This window comes from Mastomys coucha, unplaced genomic scaffold (genome assembly GCF_008632895.1).
Source record: "Mastomys coucha isolate ucsf_1 unplaced genomic scaffold, UCSF_Mcou_1 pScaffold16, whole genome shotgun sequence".
In the NCBI taxonomy this organism is placed as follows: Eukaryota; Metazoa; Chordata; class Mammalia; order Rodentia; family Muridae; genus Mastomys; species Mastomys coucha.
Window position 1 is genome coordinate 37,367,689 of NW_022196898.1, and position 11,966 is coordinate 37,379,654.

At 50.0% G+C, this 11,966-nt stretch overlaps 1 protein-coding gene across 7 annotated transcripts in view; it reads right to left on the minus strand.

The window, feature by feature from the left end:
- Sema4a (semaphorin 4A) overlaps positions 1-11,966 on the minus strand; it is a 24,306-nt gene that overhangs the window by 7,886 nt on the left and 4,454 nt on the right. For 6 of the 7 annotated variants that reach the window (XM_031374386.1, XM_031374391.1, XM_031374387.1 and 3 more), the window contains 9 exons: positions 11,557-11,724; positions 9,628-9,788; positions 8,625-8,687; positions 8,292-8,390; positions 7,958-8,063; positions 7,110-7,226; positions 6,529-6,653; positions 6,229-6,401; positions 4,382-4,532 (listed from right to left, as the gene is read on the minus strand). In XM_031374386.1, the coding sequence (XP_031230246.1) occupies positions 4,382-4,532; positions 6,229-6,401; positions 6,529-6,653; positions 7,110-7,226; positions 7,958-8,063; positions 8,292-8,390; positions 8,625-8,687; positions 9,628-9,788; positions 11,557-11,695 (1,134 nt within the window). In that variant the 5' untranslated portion in view covers positions 11,696-11,724. Of the gene's footprint in view, positions 1-4,381; positions 4,533-6,228; positions 6,402-6,528; positions 6,654-7,109; positions 7,227-7,957; positions 8,111-8,291; positions 8,391-8,624; positions 8,688-9,627; positions 9,789-11,556; positions 11,725-11,966 lie in introns of all 7 variants that reach the window. The other variant, XM_031374392.1, reaches the window with a different exon arrangement.

Sequence of the window (11,966 nt, forward strand, 5' to 3'; positions counted from 1 at the left end):
TGGGGAAATTTATGGGGAAGCTGGGGGAATGTATGGGGAGGCTGGGGGGATGTATGGGGAGGCTGGGAAGTGTATGGGGAAGCTGGGGAAATGTATGGGGAGGCTGGGGGAATATATACACATAAGGACCTGAGTTTGGGTCCCCGGCAACCCCATAAAAGGCAAGTGCATGAGTGTCTACATTCCCAGTGCTAGGAGTGGAGAGGAGAGGCTCTCTAGGGCTTGCTGGCCAGCTGGTCTAGACAATCAACAAAGTCCAGGTTCAGTGAGAGATTGTTCTCAAAAAACAAGATGAAAAACTGGGCATTGTGGATCCAGCATGTAGGAGGCAGAGGCAGGCAGATCTCTGTGAAATAAAAGTCAACCTGATCTAATAATGAGTCCCAGGCCAGCCAGGGGGCAACAGAGTAAAAGAAAGAGTAAAGATGGGGAAACACTATCAACCTCTAGCCTATAACATGCATGCACACACACATGCACACATGCACACATGTACACATGCATACACACATGAACACACATGCATATAATACACGCATGCACATACATGTACATACATACACACGACACACATGCACACACATGTACCCACACGTGTACATACACATGCATACAGCACACATGCACACAATACACACATGCACACACACGCATACATGCACACACGCATATACATGTACACATACAGACATGTATGCACACAGCAAAAAACCCTTTATGACAGTGGTTCTCAACCTTCCTAAGGCTGTGACTCTTTAATATACAGTTCCTCATGTTGTGGTGACCCCCAACCATAAAATTCACTGCTGCTTCATAACTGTAGTTTTGCTACTGTTATGAATCATAAAGATCTGTGTTTCCCAATCACCTTAGGTGACCCCTGTGAAAGGGTCATTCGACCCCTCCCCTACAACGGGGTTGCGACCTGTAGGTTGAGAAATACTGCTTTACAGTATCTTAGATGTTTTGAGCTGTGAGCAGGGGCACATATCTGTTCTTCACAGCACTTAAAAGAGAGAGGCCAGAGAATTACAATTTTGAAGCCAGGCTAAGTTACACAGCGAAGCCTCTTTCAAAAGACTAAATTAAAATAGGACAGATGGCTCAGCACTGAAAAGAACTTAGTTATCTCGCAGAGGACCTGTTCAGTATCCAGCACCCACATGGTGGCTCGCAGTATCTACAACTCCAGTGCAGGGCACCCAGTGCCCATTTCTGACTTCCTCAAGCACCGAGCACCACACATGCTACACATACATACACGCAGACAAAACACTCATACACGTGAAATAAAAGTAAGTCAGTCTTTTTCAAGAATAAGAATTGGGGGGGGGGGCTTGTGTTCTGACTCCATCGCACCTGCATCCCACAGCAACCCATGCAAAGTATTTGTCAGATGAAAACGACATAAGGAGAAACAGTGCAAGAAAACTTTTCTGCTCTGAAGTTTTGGTAATGGAACCCAAGGCCTTCTGAAGGCTAGGCTAGTACTCTACCACTGAGCTCTACCCATGTGTGGGAGTCCTCAAAGGAGAATGGCTCCCACAGGCTCCATGTTTGAATGCCTGGCTCTGCCTGCCCTACACTTGTGAACTGCTTAGGACTAGGAGGTGTGACTTGATAAAAGAGGTGTGTCACTTGAGGTGGCCTTTGAGGTTTCAAAAGCCCATGCCAGGCCCAGTGGCTCTTTACCTCCTGCCTACAGATCAGATATAAAGCTCTCAAAAGCTGTACCAGCACTGTGCCTGCCTACTCCCATGCTTCCAACCATGATGCTCATGAACTCACCCTCTGAAGCTGTAGCAAGCTCCCAATTAAATGCTTTCTTTTATAAGCTGCCTTGGCCATGATGTCTCCTCATAGCAGTAGAACAGTGACCAAGACACGGAGCACAAGAAAAGCTCTTAAAAGCGAAGAAAATAAACAAAATGTCCAGGCTAAAGTGGTCCACTGGGCACCCAATTCAGCACCGAGACTGTGCGAGCTCAGTGTGGAATAAGTGAGCACCGAGGACTGGCCAGGTGGCGGCTCAGCAGGTAAAGGTGAGGCCGATGGCCGGCACTCTATCCCTAATGGAAAGAGAAGTGACTTCTGTAGGCTGTTCTCTGAGCCCCCCACGCAAAACAATCAAAGGAAAACGTAAATTTAAACATTAAAAGAGTCCAGCGAGGGAAAAGGTTAGGTGTCCAAACAGCTTAGGAAATCTCCAAAACAGGTAACAGAGTGAGCCTGGCAAAGTCTGCAGGAAATGGTTTCAGCTCTTTAACTACACATTCCTTGCCAAACCATCAATCGCAAGAGTGGGATGAAGGTGGTTTCTGCATTCAACATCTCCAAAATTTTACCTGCCCATATCTTTATTTTATCAGGACTCTATAGAGGATAGCCAACTACTAAAAATGAGGTAGTTTACGGTGAGGCAGAGTGCTGAGAACAGCTCTGTCAGTAGAATGGCTGCCCAGCATGCAGGAAGAAGCCATAGCTGCAACCCTCAATGCCAGACACACTGGGCACGATGGTATATGCTTATACTTCCGGTACTCATGACGGAGGCAGGAGGATCAGAAATTCGAAGTTACCTTCAACTTCATAGAGTTCAGGGTCACCATAGAGCCCTGTCTCGAAAGAGAGAAGGAAGAAAGATGAAGCCACGGAATGTATGCCAGACACAGAAGCTATGCCATTGGAGAGTGGCCAAGGGAGGAAGGGACTCAGAGGTCAGCCATCTGGGATGCAGCCTATCGGAGGCTTTCCTGGAAACTAAAACTGTTTAAGAAGCCAATGGTCTAACTCCAGGAGATTCAGCAAGAAGTTGAAAGGAATATGAGAGCTTGGAAAAAGCAAGCAAAAAAAAAAAAAAAAAAAAAAAAAAAAAAAAAAATCAGGATAACAACTCACCCCAGGAAAACAAAAGGTCTATAAAAAGGAAAGTTAATCAATCATGGCTTACTTACTACCTGGCTCAGCTGTGAATGAGTCATATATAGTAATCCTGCCAAAATTAGAGTGACAGGGGCTGATGAGATGGCTCTGGAGGTAATCGGACGATGGTAGAAGGGAGCCAACTCCCCAAAATTGTCCGCTCACCTTTACCCGTGCACCCACACACATTCACAGACAATAAACAAATAAAAATTATATCTGGAAAATTCCTAGGGGTGGGGACCATGGCATAGTGTTAGAAAACTTGCTGAGGCCGGGCAGTGGTGGCCCACGCCTTTAATCCCAGCACTTGGGAGGCAGAGGCAGGTGGATTTCTGAGTTTGAGGCCAGCCTGGTCTACAGAGTGAGTTCCAGGACAGCCAGGGCTACACAGAGAAACCCTGTCTCGAAAAATACAAAAAGAAAGAAAGAAAACTTGCTGGGGTACATGCGAGATCCTGGGTTTGATTCCCACAACTCAAAAAAAAAAAAAAAGCTACCTTTTAATGCTCACACAGAGGTTAGAAATAGTACATAGGGGAAGGGAGGGAACAGAAAGCTGATTGGCATAATTTGCTAATTTCCGAGATGCATGCTGCCTTTGAAACCGACTTCAAGCTACCGATGTTGTGAGAGTAGGCATAAGTTTGGAGAGAGATATTTATGCCAGAGGGAGCTGGGAGAGGCGGCACACACTGTGATCCCATCCTTGGGACAGAGGTAGGAGGTGAGTTTGAGGCCAGCCTTGGATGGGAGTGGGGCTTCAGCACCAGTCCTGTAGGTGTCTCTGATCCCGAGCTTGCCTTGAGTGTGCACTGATGCTCTACCCCCCCATCCCCCACCCCAAATCCTCCTGACTGCTGGGATTATAGACAGGGGCCATTGTGCTCAGCCTATTTGATTTCTTTCAATTACATGTACAGATAATTCAGATATTTTTTTCGAGACAGGGTTTCTCTGTGTAGCCCTGGCTGTTCTGGTACTCACTCTGTAGACCAGGCTGGCCTCGAACTCAGAAATCCACCCGCCTCTGCCTCCCAAGTGCTGGGATTAAAGGCATGCGCCACCACCGCCCAGCTGATAATTCAGATTTAAAAAAAAAAAGTCACTCGAAAATGTGCATGGTGGCACATGCCTGAAATCCAACCATTTGGGAGGTGGAGGCAGGGTAACCAGGAGTTCAAGGCCAGCCTGGGTTACATGAGGTCCTGCCTGAAAAATAACTGAAATGGTGGTGAAGCTGCCCAAAAACTGTGCTTGGCACCCAGCCCAAGTACTCCTAATTCTTTGGTGATCAAGCCAGGTATTTGGTGCTCACTTAGCAGTGAGAAAGAGGTGGTCCTGGCAACTGTTCTGGACATAGGGTGGTATCAGACATCTGCGGCATATGAGCAGCTGGGCCAGGTGTGTGGGCATTTACCACGCCATGATGGTGCTGGGAAGAGTGGGTGGTACTCACGCTGCCTGGCCTCGGGTTGACCTCTGAGCCCCTGTAAGTGGTCCAGCGGGAGGTCTCCTTGTTCAGTTCCTTGTACTTCCCTTTAAAGACTCTCTCGATGTCCGTGAGAGAGAAGGCACAGACTGCTGAGCTCCTGGTCCCGCCAACCTGCCTGAAGACAGCCAGAGAAGGCATTCACTGTGGTTCCCTTGGCTTCACAGTCACTGCCTCTCCAGCCCCAGTGGAATCCCAGCAGGCCTGGAGGGTAGGGGCCAGGCCAACCTCTGGAGGCTTCTTTTTCCCTTGTTTATGGTGATAAGGACCTGAGAGCCCCATAGCGTTCCCCAACACTGGCCTAAGGCCTGGCTAGAAGCCCATCGCAGGATCTGAAATATGATTGCTCCTAATGAGGATTAATTGGGACATAGGTAGGCCCTGGGGTGGCCCCTGCCTATCCTGCCTAGACTGGGCTGTGCCCACAGGAAGAGTGGTTGAACCGGCTTCGTGGTCCTCAGAGAATGAGCCACAGCTTTGTCTCTTTTGCTGGTCTGTGTCAAACCAATATGTCTTCTCACAGTCTCCTCAACACCCTGACTGGGTTCCCAGTTCTGCATCTCACTGATGACAGACCCCGAACACCAGAAACTTTGCTTCCTGATACATTGTTGGCCGATGTCTAAACACTGTGATGCCAGACCATGGCTGTAGAACCTTTGGGCCTTTCTGGGTCTCTGAACAAGTCCTTCCTGTTTTCTCAATCATATCAGTAACCTACGGCCATTGCTAAATTTGTGTCTAGTTTTACTTTTTCTCTTTTTCTTTTTTTTAAAAATTATTTATTTTATGTATATGAGTACACTGTAGCTGCCCTCAGACATATCAGAAGAGGGCATCGGATCCCATTATAGATGGTTGTGAGCCATCATGTGGGTGGTGGGATAGAACTCACGACCTCTGGAAGAGCAGTCAGTGCGCTTAACCGCTGAGCCATCTCTCCAGCCCTGTGTCTCGTTTTACAATAGCATGTGAGCTCTACAGACCTTCTCCCTACGTTTCTGGTAATTTTCTTTTATTTCCATTTCCTAACCTAGTTGATGGGTCTTGTTTGTTTGTCTTAAAACAATCTCCAAAAAGCCAGGCAGTAGTGGCGCATGCCTTTAATCCCAGCACTTGGGAGGCAGAGGAAGGCAGATTTTGAGTTCCAGGATAGCCAAGGCTATACAGAGGAACCCTGTCTCAAAAACAAAAAACAAAAAACAAAAACAAACAAACAAAAAACCCGACAGTCCCCAGTACCTGAGGCTCTCCTCAGTATGGAGCTGAGAATGGCCTCCTGTCTTTTCTTCTCATGCACTACCATCCCTGACTTAGGTGGTGCTGGGGATCAAACCCAGGGCTCTGTACATGCTAGGCAAGTGCTCTACCAACTGAGCTACACCCCAGCCCTTGTTTATTTTTGAGACATTAGTCCTTGAACTCCAGATCTTCCTTCCTCATCACCATGCCTAACTTTGTTTTATCGATGTTTTTTTGTTTTGTTTGAGACAAGCTCTCTCTGTGTAGCCCAGACTCGCCTCCAATTCCTTAGCTTCTTGCCTCCACCTTCCAAGTGCTGAGAGCACAGGTGTGCACCACGATGCTAGGTATTTTGCTGAATTTTAGTGTCTGCCTTCTGTAAGCTTCCTTCCAGACAGAATGAAGCTAGTCTCTGAGCTTTGTTTCTTCCCTACGCGTAAGAGACAGTACGGTTCCTGGGGGTCTGGTTATGCTCAAATGCCTTCCTATGTAAAGCGCAGAATTTAAAGTAGGCTCTATCCGTTCCCGCCTTCCTGGGATGCAGCCCTTCTTTTCCCTGCCTGGCTGCTCACCACTGGGAGGTAAAGACTGCGTAGATGCGGGGAACATTGGAAGAATCGGCGGGCAGCAGGACCGCGTGGCGGATGATGTTGAATGGCAGCTGCCCTGGCTGAGCACAGAGCAACTGGGCTTTCAAGAAGGTGGTCCACTTCTTCTGCAGCAGCTTTTCACCGCCTACGTCGTTCTAGGGGAAACGGTGGAGTCAAGGCCTCCTTGCGAGTGAACCCGCCCAACCCACCTCTCCCTCATTCCCATTGGCTCCCAAGCAGCCAGCCCTCCTCCAGACCGGGGGCTGGGGCATGAGGGCAGACCTTGCAGACTTGAGCCACCCTGGATATGTACAGCTCCTCAAAGAAGTCAAACTCGATGGCCGTCTCCTCAAAGAAGAAATAAACGACCTGGGTGGATGGAATGGCTGCCACGAAGGAGGCGTCCGCTGTGGGGGCAGGACAGACAGGCTTAGGGGACTGAGCATCCGGATGCTCAAGGTTCCCTTGGTGATACTGGGGTGGATTCCAAGGGCCAGGGCAGAAGTTGTCTCCCATCCTATGGCCTACTGAGACATAAATATGTATATATGTATGTGTGTGTGTGTGTGTGTGTGTGTGTGTGTGTGTGTGTGTATTTTTTTTTTCCTTTTTGAGGCAGGATCTTACTATAGCTCTGACTGGCCTGAAACTCACTGTGTAAACCAGGCTGGTCTCCCTTTACAGAGATCCACCTGATGATGCCTCTGCCTCCCGAATGTTGGGTGGTATGGACCAACCCAGCCAGCTGGAGTACTTTAATTCATTTTTTCCCCCAAAGGAAAGATGAGTGAATGAAAACAAATCCCAAACCTAGGGTCAGGAAAGGGGCCCAAACGCGTGTTGACTGGGAGTCAGGGACTTACCGTGCAGCCAGCGTAGGAAGATGTCAGTCTTGAGAACAGGCTGGGATCCCAGTGTCCGCATCAGGATGGGCTCGCTGCCCAGGAAGTTGTTCATGGTGCCAGAATAAAGCATTCCATCTAAGACCAGGGCGAGGGAGAAGAAGCAAATATCAGGGGAAGGCTGCCTGCCCTCCTCAGACATGCCTTCCTTCTATTCTGTACCCTCTTACAGAACCTGAAAGCAGAGCTCCTACTGCCCCACCCCCACCCCCATCCCCATGCCAGGCACCCTTCTTAGATCCCTCTGCCCGCAGGCAATGGCCTACGTAGTCTTCTGCATTGAGCACTTGCTAGCCCTTTTCTGGTCCTTACTCAAACACCAATCCAGAGAAATGACTGTCTTGTGCTCACACACCCTGGGCCCTGCTCATTATTTTAAGTCTGCTCAAAAAGCAACAGCCCTCTCCTCCTAAGAAACCAGAGTGGGAGGTCTGTGATGGCCCGTGTACAGGCAGACGCACAGGACTTCTTTGTCATAGCTGCCTTAGTACCCAGCTCCATGGATAGGCCATTCAGGGAAGTCATCCGCCATGGAGAGTGGTTAAACAAGTGGCCGAACCTCGGGGCTCATCTAGTGCCATACTAGGCCATTATGCCTTATATCTACCCACATGGATTTCCTTGCACATCTTTGGGGATGGTTTCTGAAGGGATAGTGGTGGCTGGGCTGCCTGGCTCTCCCTCCGATCCTGCCCCCGGAGGCTCCTGGTTTGCTCTGCCCCTTTCTTTGGAAATCTATCATCTCTCACTCTACCCAGAGTTGCTAGGAAAGGCAAGTTTCTAGATGGCCTGGAATGCCCAACACTCACCAACCAAGACAGCTGTGTGCTTGTGAGCAGGGTCAAAGGGGCTTTGGCCCTTCCCATCCATGACCTTGTCTATCAAGATGGGCAACAGGAGGGAATCTTGGAGTTCCTAGAGGAGGGGAGAGGCTGGGAGCCCAGAATGCCAGGGTCGCACGTCTGAGAGATGAGGAGCATGAGGAAGTAAAAGGGGATAGAGAGGGAAATTGGTCTGGGGCTAGGAATCTTACGAGGGTCCTCAGGGACCAGAGATTCCCAAAGCTACGGAGGACAGGCTGGGATGGGTGTAAAGAGAGGTGTGGGGGGTGTTTATGAGCAAGTGCGGTGTCTGACAACTCACAATGAAGGTACAAGCAGGGCTGAAGGCAAAGGTCCCACAGGCATAGAGGTGAGTGGCATTGTAAGAGACCAGAACTCGAATGAAGTTGAAACACTGTGTCTAGGGAGAAGCAGAGAAATCAGGCTGTCAGGCCAATTACCCGCCTCCTGGGGTCTTAGAGGATACTCCCCCTCCCCCAGTGGAGAGGAGGGTTGAGATCAAGAAACTTGACAGAACATGATCCACTGGATAATCACAAGAACAAGTCCTCCTGTGCCCACCCCTGAGGTCACCAGAGATGGCCTCTGTAGACCAGAGTTCTGTCGCCCACCCTCTGCCCCCACCTGCGTTTACCTCATTGCTCTTCTTCTTAAAGGCACATTCGGTCTTTTTCTTCTCACTGGCTGGCCAGGGTATCTAAAGTGGAGAGTTGAAAGGGGTAGATGAAAGAAAAGGAGCTCTTTGGTTTTTCTGTAAGCCACCACCACCCCCTGTTCCCCCGCACACCCAAGCTCTGATATAAAGCCACCAGTAAGGGCTTAGTGATGTTCTGGCAGGTGGTCATATGCCAATTTGATCAGGCCTATAACTTCTATAGTATTAGGATTCATCAGGACATGGCTCTGGGGTAGAATCAGACAGGTCTGAGTTCAAATTTAGGCTTGGCCACCAACTGACTGTGCAGGCTGGCTCCATTTCACAGCCTACTTGGTGGTTACAGCCAGAATGCATGTGTAAGTGCCTGGCACTCACAGCAGTGGTTATAAACCACACATTCCCTGGGGGAGCCTGTCAACCCCTCACAGAGGACTGGTGCAGATATCAGATTTAGGCTCTCCAGCACTCTAGATGAAATACTCTGCGAATGATGCTCCTGGTCCAAGACTCTGGAATTTTACCTATACCCCACATGTGCAGGAGGTCAAGAGACCACACACTGAGGAGGAGCCATTCTATGTGCCTTCTTCCTTCCGCACGGCCTCCCCCTCCCCTCCCATCGCTGCCATTAGGGCAAGGACAGCACAAGAAGAATCTGGGATTCCTCCCTCCCTCTCTCTCTCTCTCTCTCTCTCTCTCCCTCTCTCTCTCTCTCTCTCTCTCTCTCTCTCTCTCTCTCTCTCTCTCTCTCGTAGGTGCACATCAAATTATTTGAGTCACTGATTTGAGTCAATGTTTTAAATTTCCTATGCCAGTGATCTCCGTATCAGCCATTTGAGTGGCTGAAGTTACTGTGAGGCCACAGCAACATGTCCCCCTTCTGTCACTGCTGATTCAGAGTGGCAGGTGGCTGCTCATATGGAAGCAGAACTGGTCCAGGGAAGCTGCTGTCCTGGACCCTAGTCCCTGGCCTCCTCACCATGTTCTTCAGCCTCGGGACTCCTGGGTTCTGGATATTCAAGGCCAGGATGGCCTCTCGAGCCCCCACATAGAGAGTGTTGCCATCATCACTCAGGAGCAGCGTGTCGAAGTCTCGGAGGCCTTTTTGTTGGAAGAAGCTGAGGGCCCTGTGCCCATCTCCTGTTGGGAGGCAGTGACAAGGAGAGGATGAGCTGATGCCTGAGGCAAAGGCGGGGGAGGGGTGGCAGGCCTCAGCAGCTTCCCCCTCTTCACTGGCAGCCCCCCTCCCCATTCCCTGCACCCCAATAGCATGGCATCTGAACTTTGTGTGTTGATTCCCCAGAAGAGAAAAGTGCCAAAGACAGGGTAGTGATAGCTTGGGTATGGTTGGGGGACATTGGGGGGGAAAAGCCTGCTCAAGACAAAGTGAAGTGAGGTTAGAAGATGTATTCTCGCTGGGTGGTGGTGGTGGCGGCAGCAGCAGCGCACGCCTTTAATCCCAGCACTTGGGAGGCAGAGGCGGGTGGATGGATTTCTGAGTTCGAGGCCAGCCTGGTCTACAGAATGAGTTCCAGGACAGCCAGGGCTACACAGAGAAACCCTGTCTCGAAAAACCAAAAATATAAAAACAAAAACAGAAGATGTATTCTCAGGTCTGGGGGGATGCAGGGAGGTAGGATAGGAGAGGGAAGAGCTGTCAGTTAGGCACAGGAAGGGGTTCTCAACCACAAGCAGCAGAGATAGCTGTCATCTGCCTCAAGATTTGTCATAGTTACAGATTTCTGCCACCCCCATTTCCTCTGTTTCCTCCCCTCACTCTGTTACAGGAGTTGCCCATCAGTAGCAATGCTGCAGCAGAAAAGACTGCTTCCTCTCTATTTCTGAGCCCCACCAGTGTGGCCATGCCTGGGTGCCACCTGGACAGGCTGAATATGTTGGTTAGTAGGGCATGTTCACTACCTATCGTGGTGGTGTCTGTGCATACACACACACACACACACACACACACACACACACACACACGTGAGTGTGTGGGCTCCTGACACACTGGCACATCAGCAAGGGGGAAGGAGCACTTCAGATGCTCTCTCCTGAGCACATTTGGACTTTTGCTTTTAGTCAGAGGACAGTCTGATTGTTACTGTTTTGGCCTCAGGAAGTCTGGGGACCAAGAGGAATCCAAAGACAAAATGGAAAAGATACTGCATAGGTTGGCCTCCCCTGAACTCTGAAGAGGGCTCATTGTACGTCCCCTTGAAATGCAGGCTTGTTTGTGCCTGTACTCCCATCCCACCCAGAGATGCCTCTCTTTCCACTAACTGGTACATCTCCTTTACCATTTTGCCTCAGAAGGATGCTAAGCTACAGCCATGAACAGAACTGCCTTACTTCTGCGTGCATGGGTGTGTGTGTGTGTGTGTGTGTGTGTGTGTGTGTGTGTGTGTATGGCACTTCCCCTTGGGTATTTCCTGGAACTAAAGGTGTCAGAAACCCAACAACTTCATCAGCCTCATCAGGAAACCACTGAGGCTGGATGAGCTGCTAGGATCCCTTCCCCTGATACCCATTCTACTGGACAGGATCTGGCCTGGTGTGACCTCTGCAGTTGGGCTTGGGCTCTCCATATCCTCAGACAATCTAGCATGAGCTTTGGCATTAGGGCTTCTGGGGGTGTAAAAGCAGTCAGGAATTTAAGGTTCCTTGCTTAGTGACAGTAACATTTGAGGGAAAGAAAAATCACTGACTTGGCAAAGAAGGGCAACAGTGACCCTTCTTTCCCTTACAGATCAACTTGTACCTCGTGACCTCCCCTTCTCCCAGCCCCTCCAAGGCTCCCTGGCATCTCTGTTTCTCCATTCCATTTCGTCCCCTCTGGCACACCCTTCTCCTTCCTCAGCTCCTTCATCTCTACAGTGCCATCCATGCCTCCCAGGTACCATACACTTACCTGCATGGTACTTGACTCTGGGCATGGGCCCCTGCCCACCAGTCCCAGAAGCAGATGGCAGTGATGGCAGCAGAAACAGTTGGAAGAAAAAAACACCCAGGAGACTCCAGGGGTCCTGGCCCAGGGATGTTAGGGCCATGGTCAGTCAGAGAAGGTCACCAGATGGTTCTGAGGAAACAGGCACTTTCTGGGTTAGCTTACCACACCCTTCCTGAGGGCCAATAGGAGAGCCCCAGAGGGCAGAAGTTCCTCTCTGGAAGGGCCCTCAGAATCTCACTTCCATCCATTCCCAGCTTCCACGTTGCCTCCTGCTGCCCTCTGCATATGGTGCTGCTGTAGCCCACGCTGTGCCTCTGATCTCCTACTATTAAAAAACTACCTTGCCGCCAGGTGGTGGTGGCCGATGGTGG